The 21,579-nt window shown below is 46.5% G+C and overlaps 1 protein-coding gene and 1 long non-coding RNA gene across 5 annotated transcripts in view; one reads left to right on the forward strand and one right to left on the reverse strand.

The window, feature by feature from the left end:
- The first annotated feature begins 113 nt into the window (after positions 1-113).
- Positions 114-3,854, forward strand: LOC135425294 (uncharacterized). Of its 2 annotated transcripts, none has more exons than XR_010435551.1 (4): positions 114-513; positions 1,291-1,410; positions 1,744-1,867; positions 2,526-3,854. It is a non-coding gene; the product is annotated as an uncharacterized LOC135425294 (long non-coding RNA). The 2 variants fall into 2 exon arrangements; XR_010435550.1 differs by having other exon boundaries at positions 117-401.
- The window catches only part of SLC43A2 (solute carrier family 43 member 2), a 33,124-nt gene continuing 13,258 nt past the window's right edge, over positions 1,714-21,579 (reverse strand). The window contains exons 6-14 of one of the 3 annotated variants that reach the window (XM_064677396.1): positions 17,156-17,248; positions 16,347-16,480; positions 15,708-15,910; positions 14,848-14,991; positions 11,163-11,301; positions 10,591-10,723; positions 9,590-9,663; positions 7,745-7,868; positions 1,714-6,917 (exon numbers count right to left, since the gene is read on the reverse strand). In XM_064677396.1, coding sequence (XP_064533466.1) covers positions 6,756-6,917; positions 7,745-7,868; positions 9,590-9,663; positions 10,591-10,723; positions 11,163-11,301; positions 14,848-14,991; positions 15,708-15,910; positions 16,347-16,480; positions 17,156-17,248 — 1,206 coding nt within the window. In that variant the 3' untranslated portion in view covers positions 1,714-6,755. Of the gene's footprint in view, positions 6,918-7,744; positions 7,869-8,694; positions 8,981-9,589; positions 9,664-10,590; positions 10,724-11,162; positions 11,302-14,847; positions 14,992-15,707; positions 15,911-16,346; positions 16,481-17,155; positions 17,249-21,579 lie in introns of those variants that run through there. The other 2 variants (XM_064677397.1, XR_010435537.1) reach the window with 2 other exon arrangements.

Genomic DNA, 21,579 nt, shown 5'->3' on the forward strand with positions numbered 1-21,579 from the left:
CCAGCCGAGCCGAGCCGAGCCCAGCCGAGCGCGCCGCACCGGGACGGGGGGGCCGGGCCGGGGGGGGCCGGGGCGGTTCGTCTCTGCGGCAACGGCTGCGTCACCTCCGCGCCGCGCGCGGGGAGGGGCCCGCGCGGCCCCGCCCACCGCCCCCCTCAGCGCGGCGCGAGCGCGGCCCGCCGATGTTTTTGGGGTTTTTTTGGGCTACGAAGTGGCTCCTTTAGGGGTTCTCCCAAGAGGTGTAAAACTAAACTGCACCGATGCGGTTTGTTTCGGCTCTCCGAGACTTTGGGGTTCCCAAAGCGGTACAGCGGTCTCCCAGCAGTGCCGGAGTCCGCTGGCAGTCCCTCGGATTTTTCTGAGTCAACTCCCATGTTTTTAATTACAGCAGCGTCTTTAGGGTCTGTCTCTCAAGAGATGTAAACTGGGCGGTGTTAATCGTTTCAGCTCTTAAGGCTGGCGTTCCCAAGAAGTCTCCCAGCAGTGCCACGAAGCCCTCCTGCCACTAGGGAGGTTCTACAATCATAATACCATGGAATGGTTGGGGTTGGAAAGGACCGTAAGGATCATTCAGTTCCAACCCCCCCGTGCCCTGGGCTGAGACACCTCCCACTATCCCAGGTTGCTCCAAGCCCTGTCCAACCTGGCCTTGGACACTTCCAGGGCTGGGGCAGCCACAGCTTCTCTGGGCAACCTGTGCCAGGGCCTCACCACCCGCACAGGGAAGAATTTCATCCATGTATTTAACCTAAATTTCCCCTTTCAGTTTGAACCCATTATTTTTGTCCTGTCACTCCAGTTCCTGATGAAGAGTCCCTCTCTGCCTTCCCTGTAGGGCCCCATCAGATACTGGAAGGGGCTGTGAGGTCTCCACAAAACCTTCTCCAGGCTGAACAGCCCCAAATTTCTCAGCCTGTCTTTCCAGGGAAGGTGTTCCAGCCCCCTTGCCAGCTCCTGACCCCCCTCTTTTGGGAGGGTGAGGAAAGGGAATGACTAGTGATCAGGGTATTAATGCAAATATCCAGGGGATAAGTCAGTGCTACAGTCAGACAGGGTGAGTGTCCTCAGGTAATGGGCTCCACCTTGCCACCAGGTCATGATTTATCGCATTTTCAAGTCTTTAGTTTTCAATATTACTGCTGAGCTGCAGTCACCCAGGCTGCACTTGGCATCAAGAGGAACCCCAGATATTTATTAGAAGGCGATAGCAAAAACCCTTTTCTGTGACCTGTACTCAGTAAAAAACACTAAGGAGTGCTAATCTTGCCACTTTTGTCACTGGAATCACAGAGCAAGGATTGTCATTATTGGATTGGGAAAGTAAACCACCATAGATTTAGCATCACCAAGCTCAAGAGGGGATAACTGAGATGTGCAGCTTTCCTGCTGACACCTCCATTCCCACCTAAGGTCAGTTGTTCATCTTTCATTATTTGACACTAATTTGTCCTGCATAACTGAGCTTGATCTCATTCTCAACCTGCCCTCTACGGTTTGGGGACTTTTTCCAGAGATTAAATTTTAATTCTCCAGTAGAGCTTAATTGGCATTAGCTATTAGCTCCTAACCTAGGGAAGAAAAATTCAAGGAAACATTTAATCTGTGTCCTGCCCTTTGGCAGGTGACACCCTGTAAAGCATTCACGCTTCCATAGTCTCATTAGGAAGCAAGCAATGCTTTTATTATGTTCAGCCTCAGAAGGAAAACTAATGATTAACTTAATATCACTTTATTTTGAGATAGTACTGCAAGAGTGCACATCACCTTACAAACACAGAGAAGATGACACAGGCCTGCCCCGAGGAGCTTACAATTCAACTTTGACAAACACCACAAAAAATTCTGTGGACAGCAAAAGGTGGGAGAGGTAATGCTCTTGGGTTAAAGAGGGGGTTTTCTGAAAGAAGGGATTGTCTCCAGAATAAAAAGTGAGTGACAGAGGGTCAGGCACAAGGAAGTGACAGGCAGCAGTAGGGTGACAACGTGGAGTAGAGGACACCTGATAAAAACAGATTGCACAGAGACAGGCTGGCAGCACAGGCAGAAAAACAAGGAGCTGCGGGGGTTTATAATTAACATGTAAGAATGCAGCTACATAACACATCATTGTTTCAGCTACTCCAGAGAAGATAACATTGTGAATTATAAATCAGAAGTGGCTTTTTTTTTTAAATTAAAAAAAAAGAAAAAAAAAACCAACCACCAAAACCAGTCCCTTCCCATCAGGAATCCTACTGTAATACTCATTTCCATTATCTAGAAAAGAAGTACATTGCAGTTCTAAATTGGGGCACAGGGAATACCAAAAGCTCTGAAGATGCAGAAAAGACTCAAAAGGGGGGAAAAAAAAGTAACAAAATTTGTAGTTTTAAGATTTCTTTTTTACCCTACGCTATCTCCTTCAAATTTTGTAGCATATTTTCCAAATTCATCAGCATGTCAGGAGGGAAATCTCCTACTAGAAAACATTTTAGTGATTTACTGACTTAGTTACAATCTCATTATCCTGCAATTTTCCTTTGTAGATGGAGCATGAAAAGACCAGGCTTTGCTGTGGGAGTTGAACATTTTAGTTGCTGTAGCAGCATTGCAGTTAAGTTGGAGCCTCAGCAAGATTTGCTCTTTTTTTTTTTGCATACATCTGTGTCCAGTTTCATCTCAAGGATCCAGATATAGCTTTATGCAGTTACTGTCATAGTGTAAAGTGTCCTATTAAAGCAGAACAGCACAGATTTTCTCTGCTACTTTTGACACAGTGTCATTGCATTAGTGCTATAAAGACTCTGTCAACAGGGCTTAGGCACTGACAGATTAGTGAAAGCAAAAAGCTGTCATCCTCCATTCCCCACTCTGTGAATTTAATTTTTTATATGTATTTTTTTAGCATGGATGCACATTCAATGCATGTGAGTCTGTAGAGGTCAGGAGCAGCATTTTCAGAAGGTGCAATCACCTTTACACAGCAACACCCTTGACTCTGAGGGCCCCTACAAACAGCAAGTACTCACAGATGAGGTTTCTGCTTCATTACATTCCACTGGGGATGCTTCCATGGAGGTCTTTCCCACGACCACCCTCCTTGCACTCCTCATGTGAATGAGGGTTAGGGGGGGGTACAAGGGGCATAAAAAACCCCCAAGACCTACAAATTCATAATTTAGGAATTATGAAAGTAGTTAAACACATTGACCTATACTTGAGTTATAAAGGTAAACACATTATTGATTCAAATTGCTGGGGCTCTCCAGCCTTTGGTAGCCCATTTATTTTTCCCACAAGGTGGCTCATGCACACAGGGAGTGCACCAGGAATTTTCTTGATCCTTCATCTCTCAGCTAGAAGGCAGCAATGCTGTTTTCCACTCCAAACATACATAATCCACAATTACATTTCCCTGAGCCTCAAAAAACGAGGCAAACTGACCCTGATCCACCACGTGACAGGACCACCCTGACAATGTTTGTTTCTGCACTGTGCATGACAACATTTAAAGAGGCTGGAGGCAGAATATTGTCCTCCAAGAGCCCATTGCTGCAGGAGGTGCAGGACTGAAGCAGTTACGCCACAATCAGTAAAGTATTTGCATATCTTGCATGCAGATATATTTGAGACTGCTTTAAAATTAGTTTGGTTCACAACTGTCAGAATAAATTAAACCCCACTAGCGTCAGACCAGTGTTTTACCTTAGCCCAGCATGCTTTCTTCATCTGTGACCAATTCTCAAAAGACAGAATATGTAGAAAGAACAATAATCTTTCCTTGGCACAACTTTCTTATTTACAGCAACTTAAAATCTCCCTGAGTTAGTGGATGCAGAGCATTGTTTAACCAGCCCCTTTAAAAAAAGAAATAATTTATACTTCTGTTCCCCACTACATTCTGTAGCAATGACTCCCACAGTTTGTTGCAAGGCCTGAGAAGGTGACACCACTTGTCTGTTCAACTTTGAATAGCTAAAACTCCCCTGTGTACCCACTAGGACTGCAACTCCAAGGCATGAGCTCTGCTCCTCACAGCTGACCAGCAGCTTCTAAACACCATGTCACATCAGCAGAGACACTAAAAGTCACATATCCACCGTTTTTTCAAATGAAACTTGGATTTGAAGGTATTCCTAACAAAGGGCAGGGACTGGGAACTGCAGTAGGGAGGTAGATGGCAGAAATAAAGGGGTGTTTTTTGAAGTATGTGCAGCTAAACTAAAAGGCAGCAGCAACTCCACTGTGACTTCATGAAAATATGCCACTCTATATTCCACTATTTTGCAGAGACATTTATAACAGGAATTCAAGTGACATAAGAGTGGAAGCAATCACATTCAATGTTCTGAAACAGAGGTGGAAGTAATGCTGAGTTAGCACACTGACACCCTCCAGCAGCTTCTCTGCTTTAGGACACTGAGACTGTGGATGGTGGCTCAGACACTCACCTGTCTGAGCTATTCCTAAAAAAAGGTACTTAATCTGTCATTCTCATGTCATAAATACCTTGAAGCAAGAGTAGGACTCTTCTCAAAATATTCAGAAGTATTGTAATATTGAATGCAGAAACCTGCAGAAAGCCCTCTGGAAACCTAGGCAGGTGGGTCTCTGAACATGTAAGCCAGGTGAACAGGAAAATTAACCAAAACTCTGCCTCCTTAATTATTGCTCGACACAAAAGAAAGAAAAGCTGGGAAGGTCACTGAATCAACACCAAAAGACAAAAAGTTCCAGAAGAGTAAAGTGTTGACAGCAGGCAACAAGGCTGTCTTGGAACAAACACATTTAATAAAGGCAACACATTAAGAAAAAAAAAAAATTCACAAATGTGTCAAATGCTCAAGTGGCGAGTCCTTTCGAAACGAGTGGCTGAAGACCGAAAGGTACCGTGGAGCAGCATCGGAACTGCTCGCGGGAGCAGTGACTCGAGATGGCGCTGCCGTCCCACGGAGCTGCCGCGTCATCCTGCGCTGGCCAAGGGCTCCAGCCGTCCTGCCCAGGCTCTGTGCACGCTTGCTCTTTAGGAAAGGTGAAGCCCTGGCTGGGCTGAGCATCTGCAGGCTTTGAACCGTCGGAGAAGGAGTTAACACCCGGTTTCCAGGTAATTTCTCTCAGGAAGGTCTGAGCGTGGTGTTGTTTCTAATCCTCCGCTTAGCGCCAACAGCGATTGAGTCTTGTACTTTTCCAACCAGACAGAGGAGCTGAATGACTTACCCCCTGCCAGGCTTTGCAGTAAAACAACACCACATCTTCATAATTGTTTTGTTTCTGCCCCAGCCTTTCTGCAGCCACCAGCTCAGCTCAGTGCCTGCTGGGGATGCTCATCCTCACCCCTGCACAGTCCTGCTCCAAGCAGTTAACACTGTCCAACAGTGTTAACACAAGTCACAAGTCTACAGGGCCTGAGCTACTGACCTCAGCAAGGAGGTTAAGGGCAGAAAAGTCTGCTTTAGACAAGACCTCTATAAAAATAAGCAGGTTAAAAATTCCCTTTGTATTCCCTCCCTAGTGAACAGGCCTGGGGCACCTTTACCCATGCATATTGCTCTGACAGTCAGCTTCACCATACAATCAATCACCACGTGCTCTGTCCAGACAGAGCATCAAAAAGGCTCCTGGTACAGCCAAACTGGCAGCATTTTGGTCAGTCACACTAACCTGGTGACTATTGTCAGAGCAATGTAAATAAGCTATGGCTAAAGGAAAAATTACATCACCACATCACCCTGCCCTGTCCACAGGATCCAGTTACCAGACACAAAGGAGTGTTCTGCATTCTTGATTCTTTTCACCAGCTCACAACACGTGAACACCAAGGTATCTGGAGCCCCAGAACTCAGCTTCAAGAAGTTTCTCCACTTTACTAACTACACATTGCTGCTCCCCTCCCAGGGTCATGTCGAAGGGAAGAAGAGGCAAAAGGCAACAAGTCTCAAAAGCACTTCATCTGTAAACAAGATCCAATTCCTATCTCAAGGGTTCCAGGACTGCAGACAGTTTAAAACACATACAGGTGGTTTGTGAACCGGGAAGAGGAAGAATTCCAGGCCTCTGAAGGCTTGGTCTAGGACCAGCAGTCCACTATAGGCTCTTCATTTCTTTATGGAAGGCAGATCCATTGCTCACAGTCTGTGTCGTTTGCAGTAATAAAAGGTTTGGGAGCTGTCAGTGCTAGCAGCCAACATTTAGCAACACAGTGAAGCTGTGCTCATACACATAGGAATAAAATCCCCTTCCCTGCCTCAGAAACAGTCTGGGGTATGTCTGAATAGACAGTAAAACCACCGGGTCCAGCTACACATCAAGCAGAAAGACCATTATGAAGCCTCAGGAAGGGAGGAGAGTGCAGCTTGCATCTGAGACTGTCAGCCGAGGCTGGGGGAAGAGGGGGAGAAAACAGACTTCACTGTGTTACATTTGCAAACTCAAACTATGGTCTGTCTTCCCTCTTCTCCCATCCCTCTATTCCTTCTCTCCCCAATCTCCTATGCAAACTCTCTGCTGCTGGAGAGCGTGATCAGGGGATAATTTAAGACACAATATCTGTGTGGCCTTTAAAAAAAAGAAAAAGTGTCCCGTGTTTTGGAGTAAGGAGTAGGAAGTCTCCTCCTGCCATATATCTGAGGAAATCTCAGTCATGATGTCCGGCCCTCACTCCAGTGGTGAGCAAAGACTGGCAGAGCCAGGGGAGGAAAATCCTGGCTTACACCACAGGTAGAACCCACGGATGTGGTAGGAACCTGTACAGGGGAGGTCGTATGTGAAGCACCAGTTTAAACAAAGGCTTCCTCAGTGGGAGTGCCATTGATTTTGAAGAAAAGTTTGGCATCTTCCATCTTCTGCTTTTTTTCTCTCTCTAGCCTGCGTCTGTAGCAGACCAGGTAGATTGGAAGGCAGAAACCCAGGAGGCTCATGACAAGCAAGCCAACATTCACCTGCAGGAAAAAAAGCAAACCAAAATTAGGCAGGCAAGGGAGGACGACAGCTCAGTCACGCATCCTGCAGTGTCAGAACCCAGCCCACGTCACTCAGCTGTGGGCAAACCAGGACACGCCCTGCTCAGTGTATTGGCAACATCCTCCACTGTTTTTATATTTACACTCCTGTGCCCAGAGCACCATGTGTACAAGCTACACACTGTAAGAGTTTGTTGCTCAGGATTATGGCTGTGGGAGTCTCGTTCTACAGAAAAAGCTGCAGCTCTTTCACACCAAGTTGGCTGATTGAAGAGCAACAGGCTGCTGGCGTGGGCACACGTAGCCTAGAGACCAGAACTCTCCACCCATGTCATTATTTTATTGAGCTGCCCAGACTCTCAGCAAGACACCACATTACCCCTACCCCTCAACAGCCATTTGGCTTTTTGGACATTAGCATCAGCAATGCAAAATTTACTGGTAAATGGAGCTAAGAGTTCTTAGGGGTCAGAGTATTTCTATTGTATTTTGAGGTCTCCTCACAGTCACTCACTTTGACCTGACAGATTTTGACTCACTGAATAAACTGTTAGTGGAAAGCATTCCCTTTCCCCCTTTCCATAAATCAGCATAAGAGTTAATGGCTTTCCCTCTCAGTGAGTCATTACTCACACAGAGAAGGGTCTCCTGGACAGCACCAAGGTAACAGCAGATTAAGGGACAGGTAAAAGTCCAGCTGTTTCTTAACCTTGGTTCATGCACAGGAGTCCTTTTGTTTTCCAAGAAATGAGCCAAAAACCATCTTAGCCACCCAAGCTTTCACATGAAATTTAAGAAGAACTTGCCCAGAGGGGGTCTCCTTTCAAAGGTCCTGTCAGTGCCATGAAGAGAGGCTGCTGCAGAAGGGCGAAGAGGGCACTGATCAACGACTGCAACCCTGTCAAGCTGCCAAACTGAGTAGAGGGGTATCTGTCAACAAAGAGAACAACAGCATTATAATATGTCTCCTTGACTGTTCACATAACCCAGATCAGATTACACTCCCAGTCAACTAACAGAGACTAATTTATAGAGACTAACTTGAGAGCATGGTCCCAAGACAGGCATAATGTGCAGGACTTCTCTCTCCTGGACTTAGGTATAACTACCTTTTTACAGGGTATTTGGCTATACCCAATGGTGGCCCTGGTGCCAAGGCTGGAGCCTTCCTCTCCAGACTGTTCTCATCCTAAGCTCTCAAACTTTAATATAAAATCCAGAACTTGTTTTGTTTTGCAGCTGTACTGTAGGCAGGTGGAAGTGCTTATACAACTACTGTTCCTATTGCACAGGGAGAAGAGTGTTGATATTTACAAGTTGAAAGCAGGGCCTCTTTATCCAGATGACACCATTTGTGGCTGAGCAATTGTTTTTATCTGGTTACAACAATTTGCTCCCTTTGGAAGTGAGTGAAACCTGCACAACAGGTATGTGTTTTCCTTTTTAGAGGACAAGTCTGATCCTATGTCAAACTAAATAACACTGTTGACTGAATTGATGAATATCAGATAATACTAATGGAAAAACAAATTTCAGAAACCATCTTTCTCTTTCCATGACTGAACAGTGTTTAAAAAGGGTCAGGTTAAACTAAGCTTGGAAGGAAAGAAAGAAGCAGGTCAAAACCTTCAAATATTGAAATAAGTCACATTCAAAGCAAAAATACCTCACTCCAGGAAGTTCCAGAGAGTTGCAATGGCCAAACAGGATTAGTTTACAAGCAAGCTGATATGTACAGCAACATACATTTATTTACCTTGCCCAAGACAAAATCTTTCACTTCTAGCTGCCAGGAAACCAAAAGTTTATGCATTTTTGAAGCAGAGTCTTAGATGGGTTTTCTAGTCTGGATTCCCCAGACACTGGGACCAAAACCTTTGACAGAAGGAGTCTGTGGAGTTGTGGAGTCTCCATCCATAGAGATTCAAAACACAACCGGGTGCAATCCTGGGCAACCTGCTCTAGCTGACTTTGCTCAAGCATGAGAGATGAACTAGACGGTCTCAAGAGGTCCCTTCCCACCTCAACGATTCTGTGATTCCCTGAAAGAGAACATCTCCTTTCTGTTCCTCTGTCCCAACAGCTCAGGACAGAGGGGCAGATCTGTTTTCAAAACCAAACACATTGCTTAACAAGGAAGAGAGTATTTAGACTCAGCTATCGATAATTTTGATAAGGTGGAAACAGGATGGGTGATCTGTCCTGGGAAAGGGAGGAGGCATCACTAATGCTATCTTGAGCAATGCTTTACCAGTGTAACTTCAGAGCAGAGCAGCAGCGATGTTTTCAGTTACGTTAATGTTTTACCCAGGCACATGCACACATCTGCTCATTGTAAGACAAAAACAGCCTTGAGCTTTTACTATATAACCTTAGTGTCAATACCATAGTCTCACCTGAGGCCCACACAGAGCTGTGCCTGTCTCACTGCAGTAGCTATGCCAAAGGGACTGGCTGTTGCTAAACAAGGAAGGCACCAGCTGGGAGTTCAATCTAGTTACTGTCATGTCTAGTGGTGACTGTGGAAACAAGTTGCATCATTTTTCCCCTCTGACCACAAAGACTTCCTGATCTCCCTCTCACCTGGACAGCCTATCATCCCAAAACAGTTTATCTGGCCAGCCACATTTGATAGGTAACCAGAGACTTACACAGCAGCATAAAGGCCTCCCACAGCTGAGTGGATGAATCCTCTCACAATTGTGTGCAAAATGAACGAAAGAATCTGAAAAGAGAAGCAGAAAAAAACCATCACATTTGAGATACCACCCAGGCGTGCCAGACCCCAACACACAACCACTCCTAAAAGCTGTTCTTTCTAGTACAAAGGTGGGATTGGATAACCCAGAACCAAACCCCAAAATATCACCACAAGGGAAGAAATCTGCACTTGTCTCAAGGCACTGCTTTTCCTTTCTTTGCAGAGGCCCCTGAGGTTAACCACACACAAGACCTCTCTCATTTGCAGATGGCACTGCTGCAAGGATGTGTCCCCAGCAACCTGTGACCAGGATCACAAGTGGTTTTTCATGGCGACCAATTTAGTTAATTTTCCACAAGTTATTGCGGACAACACGCGAGTAGGAGCAAATTACATCTGTTTGCCTATATCATCAAGGCACGCTTAAGTATAGCATAAAATCACTAAACTCCTCTGCCAAAAATAGGTGGTGCCACAAAATAAATATTTTAACAGGTTTACAATCCCACATGTACCATTGGGCACAGCATTTGACGCAGAAATAACCGGCTGTATATAACCCTGTGCTGTGCTTCTTGCAGCAAATTTTCCAACTGTCAGCAGCTTAAATCAAGCCCAGGTTAAACACACAGGCACTGCTGAAGAGGATCTTGGTAGGAAAGTATTTGTTGTTACACAGCTCAGCTGCAGAAGCTTCTAAGTGTGAATAAATTCTGGATCAAATCTGACATTTTAACTAGAGCTGCTTCTTTTGGTTCTCTCAAGGGTATGTAAACTGCATGGTACTATTTGCTTCAACTCCTGGGGTTCCCAAGCAGTACAGAAGGTTCCCAGCAGTGCCAGAAAGCCCTCCTGCCACTGGCACGTTCTCCTGGCACTGTCCTGCCCGTCTTTTTGCCCAGCCCCACTCTGCCAGCTCCTCCAGCACCCCCATCCATTCCACCCATTCACCTGCAACGGTAGGTTAGGAATGAGACAGGTGATTCCAAATCCAACCAGCAGGAAATTCGTGAATACAAAGGCATTGGTGGCATTGGTGATTTTCTGGATCTGACGATCACGCTTTTTCTTTTTCTTGTCACTTCTGGAAGGACAGCAAAACCTGTGTTACAAAAGCACTTTCAGCAGCAACTGGAACTCACAGCAAGATTCTCCACATATCACATCAACTCTATCTAAACCAGCTTGGCTAGAGGTCTGCCTATGGAGGTGGCTGGGATCTCCATCAGTAGAAGCTGAGGAACATCTGGGTACTTATTTCAGTGCTGTTACTATTACTCTTAGGCTAGGAGGGAGATCTGAGCCTCTCCTGCTACAATTTAAATTCGCTCTTCTTGACTGATCTTAGTAGACACGGAAGATAGTTTGCTCCTTTCCTCTGCAATTATCAAGTCTTCCTTCAGGCTTTCTTTTCTATACTGAAGAGCCAACATTCTTTTCAGTCTTTCATCACAAAACACATAATGCAGAGCGGGGGGGGCCTGCTACGTGGCTGCATGTCCCGTGTGGCGCACACTACGCACTGCTCAGCGTTGCTCTCCTCATTCTCTTCTGAGCCATCATCACATTCTTTCATTCTCCAGTCCATGATGCACCCAATCACAGGCGCTGTCAGCAAGCACAGTAGTTGCAATACCCCAAAAATGGAAGTGTAGAGAGCCACTGCAGGGAAAAAACAAAATTAAAAATAATTATTAGTCCAAGTGATACTGTAGCAGCAATAGGAAAAAAAAAAGACAACAAAAAAGTCCTGCTCTTCTCCATGGATCACCTCTCTGTTGAAGAACCCAGACCCCCTGGACTCACAGGCTGACAGGCAGAGCTCAAGGAGCTGGGACACCAAAGCCCCACTCCATCAATTGGCCTCCCAGAGATTTGACATACTGGGCACATTTCCTTCAGCCTTTCTGATCCTGCACTAGTATTCCCTGAGCAGCAGCAGCAGCTCAACACAGGTAGGGCTTCAAAAGTGGGACACAGCAACTTCTTAGTGCCAGGGAGATTTATTCTGGCTAGGACAGACAGGAAAAGTTCTCACAAGCTGTATGTGTTGCACAGCCAGACCTGCCTTAGTCATCTCCTCTCCTGCCTTGCTGGGAGCTGAGTTACATCCCCTCCAGCTGGGAAGCTCCAGCAAGGACAATCAGGCTGGGAAGGTGAGGACTAACCCATTTTGTGCTGAATGGACAAGTATGGAGGGAGGAGGAGGGGAGATGAGCAGCAAAAAAACCACAGCATTTGAGAGCAATCATGAAAAACTCAAACTGATGAAATCTCCCACACGCTAAAGACAAGAGAAGTGTCTCCATTGTTTGCTAAGGGAAAGCTGATGCCAGCAGACTTAGAAGAACTGTCCCCTCCTGTTACTGAGCAGTTCCCCCACCCTGCAATGCTTCTTCCACTTCCTCTCAGCAGCCCATGTGATGATTTAGGCATCGCACAGAAGGGCTGGTGAGTCATGGTGTGCCACAGCTCTGAAATAAGGATGTAGTTCTGAAACTGCCCCTCTCAGCACAGAGCACAAGTAACAGCACTATAAGCAAAACAACTAAACTAAATTTTAGTTTGTCCCTCCCAAAGCATTTCTAGGTCTGGCCACAGCAGTACAGCCAGGATTTACATCCAAATCAACTTAGTAATGGAGACAAGTTTCCAACAAGCCTTTCTTTCCTATCCAGTTGTAGCAAACCTCAGCAGGGCACCTGATGATACTTTCCTGGCTCTGATTGCTGGCAAAGGAACCAAGAGGAATTTCCAACTCCAGTCTCCAAACTAACCTCTGTTACTCCCACAAAGGCAAACCCTGAAGTGACCCCACATCCCCTCTCATTATAGCAACTGCTGCAGCCAAGACAAACGGGTGGCATCACCCTCTGTGAACACTCCAGGAGCTGGTTTACTGTTGTCTGGTTATTTTTTAACAGAAGGTAAGAAGCAAGCCTCTCTGTCATGTTTTGCCTCTTCTTGCTCTTCTGAACACTTAATCTTGGGCTCTAAACAGCAAGTGCAAAGGCCAACTTGAATTAGGGAATGAAATTTATGGGGTCAGCAAGAGAAGAGAATGAAAGACAGTAGCTACTACAAAACAGGGCCTCCTCAACTTATCGATCATCTTAAAAGAACATTCTTTCCTGAGGAGAAAAAGCCAGAACAATACCTATCAAATACCACCACGAGTAGACATGGCAGAAGTGGAAGGCTGGATAGAGCTTCTATCCCGGCAAAGGGAGCACACAAGGGCACAATCCTTAACATCTAATGTTCTACACATCTTGTCCTCAAAACTATCCTAAGCAATCACCTCATACAGCTGAGTTTTTCCAGCCCTGATTCTAACCAAGGTCTCCCAGTGTCACCACACTTGAAACCAAGGTGACAATTTATGAAAAGCGCAGCCAGATTTCAAGACACAACAGGTCTACTCTCTCCTGCCTTCCCACAACACAATTACGCAGTCATTTACAGAGCTACTGAACCCTCAGCTTCTTCCTCACCTTCTGAGGGTTTTCAGAAGCTGAGCAGCCACAGGCTGACTGCTCTCTCCACTTCTAGGTTTCATGACAGGTCTAAGTCACCATAATCTGCACAGGAAGAACTTTCACAGCTTTTCAGAACTGTGCCTCGCTGCAACTTAAAGGCATTGCTACCCATCTGCATGATTTCCCTCACATCCTTCTCCCCTGTTCTGCTCCCAGGAACGCTGAAGTTTTCTTTGACCATAACACTTGCAGGATTTGACTCAACTCCCTCCTTCCCTTGCTCAGTGCTCCCGAGGGCAGCTGCAGGTGGAGGGAGCTCTCTCAGCACATCACGCTCAAGAAAATAAATGTGAGAAGGACCAGGGAGATCATCCCATCCTCTCCTGATCCACACAGATTACATTTCTAGGGAGCTGCACGCGCCTTGGAAGTGCTCTTGCAGCCTGACACTGCTGTGAGTAGACAATACCACTGTTTTGCTGATGCCATGGAAACACCAAGACAGCGACTGCACTGCATTGAGCCCAGGCTAATTCAGGGGGAGGAGGGGAAAAAAAAAAAAGGAAGAAATCTTAAAGGTGGCACAGAAAAAATGCAATATACTCAAGGGGCACAACCCCTGTTCTAGCAGAGAGTTTGATCTAAACAGAATTGGCAGCTTATACAGTTAGTATTAATTCTAAAATTCCAAGGAGGGGAGGAGAGGAAAAAAAATGAAAGAGAAATAACTGGAGCAAGCCAGGGTAAAAATAAATAAATAAAAATAATACAAAACCCCCAGTGTCAGAGTTACAAGGTAAGCAGAAAACTAAGCACCTTTGGGAAAGGTAGACAGTGTGAAGTTTGTCCTGTTTACTGTTTAATGTCTAAATTGGCTCCCGAGCCAGGAGATAAAGAGCTGAATGCTGCAGGCTGTCAGAGGCTCAAGAAACAAAGCAATTCAGGGAATGCCAGGGCACTTGGAGTTTCCTGAGTTTCCTTCCCTCCCCCAAAGCTCACTCCTGTTTTCAGAGGAGTGCCTCTTGATTTATCAGCTCCATGCAATCCAGATTTAACAAGTTCAAACTGGATCTTACTACAAAGGACAAAAACAACTTTAGAAAAAAAAAAAAAGTCTTAAGTCTTGTTTTGCAACCCTGGGTCTTTTGAACAACAGTAAACTAATGTACTCTTTCCTGTTTGCTCCATGTGCTGCATCAGAACTATAAATACAGACGAGTCCAGTGCAGGGAGCACCCCGAGCCTCCCCAGCACACACCAAGCTGCACAAAACAGCTCTGACTTCACTTCTCCCACCCCCAGCTGCTGGGCTGAGCCACCGAGTCCAACCATTAGTCATGAGAGTCAGCTGCTCTGCACTCTGTGCTTGCTTAGGGTAAGGAGAGCAAATACCTGATGAAATAGGTTTTCCAGTGAAAATAAAAATTATCACAGTCCACCCTGAGAGGCTGCTTTCAACAACCTACCCGGGGAAATAACATGGAGCAGTATTTGACAGACACAGGGCTAAAATTAGGTTGACATTCAAGTGTCTGCCTCGCTGCCCCTCTGTCCTGGGCTGGTTCCAGCCCTCGGCTGGACCCTCCCAGCAGCTGCCAGTGCACTCAGACACCACACACGGTGTATCTGCTGAGTAATCAGGTTCACTGGCCTCTTGTAAGGACCAAGCCTGGGGCAGCAACCAGTTCCAAGGAAGCAGATAAAGAAAGGTCTTCAGAGATCCCCCTACCTTGACTTGGGTCTCCAGACAGAAACTCGAGGATGGTGTTCATGGCTCCCATGTAGAAGATGAGCCGCAGCTGAGTGACACACATGGTGATAAGGCTGAGCAACAAGATAGGGCTGAAGACACTCTTCATGAAGGAGGGAGAAGCTGCAGAAGGAATAACAGTCTGAAGAAAGCAATATACCTCAGTAAACATTTACCATTTCAGAAGAGGCTTCCACCTCTGGCCTAGCAAGTCTTCTCCTCAATAGTCATTCCAACACTGTGTGCCAGTGGCAGCTCCAAGAAGTTCATAGTTAACTACCTGGCACCTTACAAACTTCCATAATGAAGAGCTGTGGATGCTTGGAGTTTGAGTACCAGTACCTGGGGCAAGGAAGCAGGAAAGAAGACTTGCCTGATTCGGTGGATTGGAACAAAAGGAAACTTCAAACCATTTGCTTTCACCATCAAGGCCAGGTTGGACAGGACTTTGAGCAACCTGAGCTAGTAGGAGATGTTCCTACCCAGGGCAGGGGGATGGAATTAAATGATCTTTAAGGTTCCCTGAAAGTCATACCATTCTATGGTGGCAACAGTCCACCTAAGAGACAGCAGTGACCAACTGCCCTGTCCTCCTGCAGCCACACCCATTGCCATGGTGGTGTCCCCACCACTGGCTACTCCATATGTTGTGTTTAGGCAGGGATACCAGGACAGGATTCCTTATATAACTGAACTCGTGTTTCCATCAGGGTGGCTGGCACACGGCCCTGGCAACACCTGGATCACGTATCACTCTTACAAACAGGTCTGGAGCAGAGCAGAGAGGCCAATGGGCTTGTGCCAGCACAAGCATCCCTGGGGCACTCAGGGAACCACACCTGCACTGTCAGGCTGGCACTTCACTTCCAGGTCCACTGTAGACAGGCAGAGCTTGTTGTTCTCTTGCAAGGCTGCCGGCTCCTTGGGGCCCTTCATGGAGCTCCCCACGCTGAGACGGCGCCCCACGGTCGTCACTTGCTTGTAAAACTGCTTCCCGGTGATCTTGTGGTCAAATCCCAGCCAGCTGAACTTTATTTTCACCCTGTTGGGTAGCAAAGGGCATGAGAGCTGCAACACAGGGTGAGGAACCTGAGGCAGCAAAGTTGCAAGAGTCAGAAAGGCTGTTTGTGGATTTAAGGCACTAGTTTCCATCTACAAACCCACACATGGTTTGGATCCAGAGCACATAGAGATACTTTCCCCAGGCCAATTTGGCACAGGTCAATGTAGGAATGCTTATGACTATGGACAGATTATTTTTCCATAATTCCTACGCTTTGGAAAGTTCCACTTTCCACTGGTATTCACCAATAAAGACATAATGGTAATGGCAGACATAAATCCTCAGCCTAAGAGGTGGCAGCAATAAACAACATGCAAGGGAGTTCCCTGTCCTCTCCTCTAAGTTCTTTCTGCCAGCACTTTCTAGAGATTTAAGAACAGGATTAGCCCTCAAGGCCAGGATAGAGGGAACTTACGAATAGTCCATGTCTTCTGGTCCTGGGAAAGGCTCCAGGGGCCAGTTGAAGAAGCAGTTGAGGAAAACAAGTCCTGCACAGCTTGCCCAGACCAGCAGAATAAGGATGAAGGAGACCCCAAAGTCGTATATAACCTGGAAATCACAAGGGAACATGTTTTTGGCTATAAGAGTAGAAAGATCCTTCAATATTCTTTGAATGATGTCTGAGAGGAACTGGAGGGAAAGAACATACTACATTTAAAATGGGTTAAACTCAGGTGGTAACAAAAAAACCAGTTTTGTGACAAGAACCTTCTTCCTGGAAAGCCATCAGGAACTTCCCTGCACACCTGAGATTGGTTTACCTTTATATATTCCCCTTATGCTAACCCTGCAATCAAACATCTCTGGTTCAGAACCAGTAGTGATCTATCCAGGCAGCTCAGGTGACTGTCTCTTGTCCCCTCAGTGCCATTTGCTAGCAATAAATTATCTTCAAAGCCAACCATTGGTGACAATCACAGAGGTTAAGTGTACATATGTGGATTAAAAAAAATACATATACATGGCTTGGAGGTTGAAAACTTTAAGATTTTTTTTAAGAAATTTGTTACTTCAACTTAGCACTTTTTAAATTTTCCTATTTGCTGCATTCTCGAGGCAGTCACTTGGGAAGCCTTTAATACAGACAGGAACTGAATCTTGCAAATGCACATCTCTAAAAAAGTGCTTTAGCAAACAGTCCCTCTTTCTTGCCACATTATTGCTAAATGGTGCAAGACGCCAGCACACCACCCCCAGTCACGAGTCTTGATCCCATGGCCTCACCTTGATTCCTGGAAAAGTCACAGCAGAGGAAGCATAGGAGCCAATCATCAGAGCAATGAACGTGGAACGAAGGTCACCAAACATGTTGGGCAGCTGGGGAAAGAAAAAATCGGTTGAAACAGGCTGGTGCCAAGGGAACAAGGCTTTCTTGGGACAATATCAGCATTTAGGATTAAGGCTCCTGGATACCAGAATGTGAAGCAGCCAGTTTTACTCAGGAATGACTTAGCTCTTTAGGATATTACTCTGCAGGTTGCACTGGTGTCTCCAGTGACAGGGAATGTCTATAATCCAAGATTTATGTGCTTAGTGACACTGCTTCTTTCCAGACTGACAGCATAGTTTGCATTGGTCACCTTTAGCACAGGAATGTGTGCTCCAGCTCTTGCACTTTCTTTAAGAGCTCCTTACCCAAAGTCTGCAGCCACCACCTCTTCTCCTCTCCAAAAAACCCGTGCCCAGTTCTCTGTGCATTGCCCTCTTTTCAAGTCAAAAGTTGTTAGACACAGCCCCTGATTGCCACAGTCTAACACACCCTGCAACACCTTGAACTGCCAGGTTTGTTTATGCACCTGGGGTCAGCATCCAAATCTTTCCAGCAGACCAGAAGGTTCCTGTTATAACAAGAAGGAACAGAGACAAACACAAACGGTGCTGCTGTTTGCATTTCCATTTCCAGCTATCTCCATGGCTCCTTCTGTGAGAGCAGACTCTCTCTACCTAAAGCTGATAATTTCTGCATCATTTGGATGGCTCAGATGCCCAAGCACCCTATATTGGAGCTAGGTGCAGGAAAGCAATCACAAACACTAGATATCCAAGGATTTATTGCTCAGCACAGCTACACAGCTGCTGAACTCTGTAGCAAGCAACAGCACCTCATGTTGCCATTCCTGCCACCCACCCCACTTCACTGCCTGGGCTCCCATCAGGTGTGTTGGCATTGCTGGGAGCAGACCAGGCTGGTTCTGCAAGGATCTGTTGGGAAAGCAGACAGATTCTTGGTAGGGGCAGCTAGAAGCAGCTCACAGCAGCCACTTCTGCCACCTCAACAGGAAAAATCACTCCCAGGCTGGTTCACCAGCCCCTGCTTCCACTCAGGACCCAAAAGCAAAGTGAAAAAGGCAGAAAGAGCTGGGAGACCTTCCCACCTCTTTTTAAAGGAGGAACTCCCTGTTTTCCTAAACAACCAGCCATGAGAAAGTTCCCATCACTCACCGATGATGCCCTGGAAACTGAAAATTACAGGGAGAAGCTTTGAAGTTGTTGGGCTACAGAGAACTCGGCTGATACCTCCTGAATCTGGTCAACAGGCAGAGATTCTACTGCAGGCAGGCAGATTTCCCTCCCACCTCCTTTTTTTGGGTCACTTACTCCCCAAATTCACTTGAGCATCATTACCCATCAGCCTCAGAGGACCTCAAAGCAGGGCACTGCAGATGCCTTCTAGGACTGAAAGCACAACCAGCATTTTATCTGTGTAAAGAGGCCACTGCACAGAACAATTCAGAGAACATGAGACCGAGCCTGAGCAAGCAAATGCTGCCACCACATTCCCCTTCCACTGCTGAAAAACAAATCCATCTTTCCCAGGAGCAGCATATAAGGCAAGCAAATCTGGCTTGTGTCACGGCAGGAGCGGCGTGTTTACAACGCAAGTATTCCTGTGCAGGCACACTCCAGGATCCATCTGGCTGTTTATCATCCCTGTGTCCCACTGCAGAGCTTCCTATGCAGTGCAGCCTCCAGGTCCTCAGATAACCCCGGCCAGGGAGCAGCAGGAATGCTGTGCCGGTGAACCCCGGGCAGAAAACGCTGCACTGCTCTGCAGAGGATCCCCACACCCATCCCAGATCCCCGCATGCGGGAGAGCTGCCAACAGGCTGCTCTCGGGAGCTGCAGGCAGGAAACGGCAAAGGATCCAAAGGTCTGTTACCAGGCTCGAAAAAATCTCTCCTTGGAAGCAGTGGCCTAAATACACACCCCAGAGAACAGCATCTGCAGAGGATACGGCGTCTGCAGGCTGCAGAAAGGCTGGTTGCTGTCACTGGGCTGGGCATTTGCTTCACCTCAAACACCCCACACCTAAAATGATCTCCAGAAATGACAACAAGCAGCTGCTCCTGCTGGGGAGCTCGGGGCAGGGCAAGGGCTCCACAAACACAGCTGCTTCTTGGCTCGGGGTGGTTCTCCCCAGAGACCCAAAACACCACAAAAAGCCCTTTTCATACAGCAGACAAGCAATTCCCAGGTGGATCCTCCTGCTCTGAGGGCTACTGGAGACACAGAACAGGCAACTATGCCTGGGAAAACCCAAGTCTGCTTCTGCCTTGACAGGGACAGAAGTCCTAGAAAGGCTAAAGATTTCCTAAAATCCAATTTGGTACCAAGCAAGCAGCTAGACTTAAAAAAAAAAAAAAAAAAAAAAAAACAAAAAAAAACACCAAAAAACCAGAAGAGATTTAAGGTCTTATCCAACTCTATCAAAACAGAAACTGCAAACACTGAGCACTTGGAAGGAAAGGAAATATGAGACTACCTGGAGGGGCAGAGAGGAGGTGAAGGGAAAAAGTAGTCCATACCCAGACAGAAAACCTCTCAGACTGTGAATGCCAGCACTGGCAGGGCCTGGGCAGGTCTCAGCTAAAGACCAGCTACTAAAATAACACACAGTATTTACCAAGTCATTTTTCATGCTGTCTTTATAGTAGCAAGCATTGGAAAAAATGAACCACGGGGAAGAAAAAAAAAAAACCTACAAAAAACACAAGCCACAGAGAGCAAGTGGGTTCTTTGTTTTTCTGCCACCAAAAAGATCTGATCCTCATTCTGTCTTATCTCTGCAGAGTGACTCCTCCACTAAGTTCTGCCCATTCTGGTATGACAGCTCCAATTCTGCAAGACCTATGACGACAGAAACTCTTCAGCCTCCTGTTTAAAGGTCAATAACACTCAATGTACTATTAACTTCATGTCCTGTCAGAAAGACACTAACTGAATGTTTCCATATGTAACTCTTCCTGGAATCCTTTATTGCAGGTGTGTAATCCTACACTAATAATTTCCTCTTGCAGATTATTTTCTCATCTGCCCTATAGTGAGTTTGAGATCACCTTTTATAATTTTCTCAGCTTTTTCCTGGAGATAATCCATATACAGAAGATACCACAGTAGTACTACCAAACCCAGTTTCCCTTCTCTTGCAAGGACTGTTTGAAAAACAGTGGAAGAAGTCAAGGGATTGAGAACCTGACTACTGGAGAATGGTATTTTTGTTCAATTAAACTTTGTTTTCCCTGTCGGGGGTGTATTTGGAAGTTATACAGACACTAAAAATATGTTCTCCAGGAAAGCTTCAAACTGCCTGCTTTGCTCAAAGCATATGGAAATTCTTGTTCCCATTCTCCAACAAACAAAAGCTCAGAGAGCCCCAAGTTTTCCTAATATTTCCAAGCAGATTCCCTATACAGAGATGTTCCCCCCGCCTTGATTATAGGGGGTTGTTTGTAGCAGAAAATAAAGAGCAAAGCAGCTGTAATTCTTTGAAAGGAAAACAGGACAGAGAACAATCTATAAAAGGCTCTTTGTGGTAATTTATCACACATGTTTATTTCTTTGCATGAAATAGCTGCGGAGCAGGACCAGCGCCAGATCCCTGTGTTGCTGTCAGAGCCACCAACACAGATCTGTTTCCATTTCCAATCTTCACTTATATTGGCTAAGACCAAGTCACGAGGCAGAAATCTCCCCTCTGCATTTTAACAACAGGCACAGCCTGACCTTGTTCCCAGAACTGGGAACTGCACCGTTTGCTCGCTCCCCCTCCTCCCCAAGCCACAGACAAGGCACCCAGAAACGGCAGCTTGTTTTGGCTCCACAGCCTGCCATGTGCTTTCATGATACCCTGGGGACTTGTCACTGAAAAAGGCTTTAAACTCAAGAGGCAAAGCTTTGTGCAGTACTGTCCCAGGCTCTAATCCTCAGAGATCCCACTTATCTCTTGCAGAGGCACTGAGGATCCCAGTCTCCTGCCCTGCCACCAGATCACGCCACGCAGGCGGCCCAGGAGGTTCCAACCCCTGATGAAGCTCCCCGGGTGAGCACCCCAACCCCACACACTGCAGGGGCTCCCTTGTGGACACCTGGCCATGAAGCAGCAACCGTAACCCACCTGGGGTGGCAAAGACCAGCTCATGCACCACTGGGACTGACCCATTTCCTGGAGCACTTCAGGCCACTGGCAGCTGGCAGGGGAAGGGAGTCACCTTGCTGTGACTCGTGCACGTGTGTGCTCGGCAGCCAGGGCCTGTGTCAGCCAGAACGAGCTCCCTTGGCACCAGGAGCTGCTCAGGGCTCACCACCCTGGCAGTGAACGTCCTCACAGAGGTCTCTGAGCCTCCCCCTTTCAGTGCTTACTCCAACCT

The sequence above is a fragment of the Pseudopipra pipra genome, chromosome 21 (genome assembly GCF_036250125.1).
Source record: "Pseudopipra pipra isolate bDixPip1 chromosome 21, bDixPip1.hap1, whole genome shotgun sequence".
Lineage (NCBI taxonomy): Eukaryota > Metazoa > Chordata > Aves > Passeriformes > Pipridae > Pseudopipra > Pseudopipra pipra.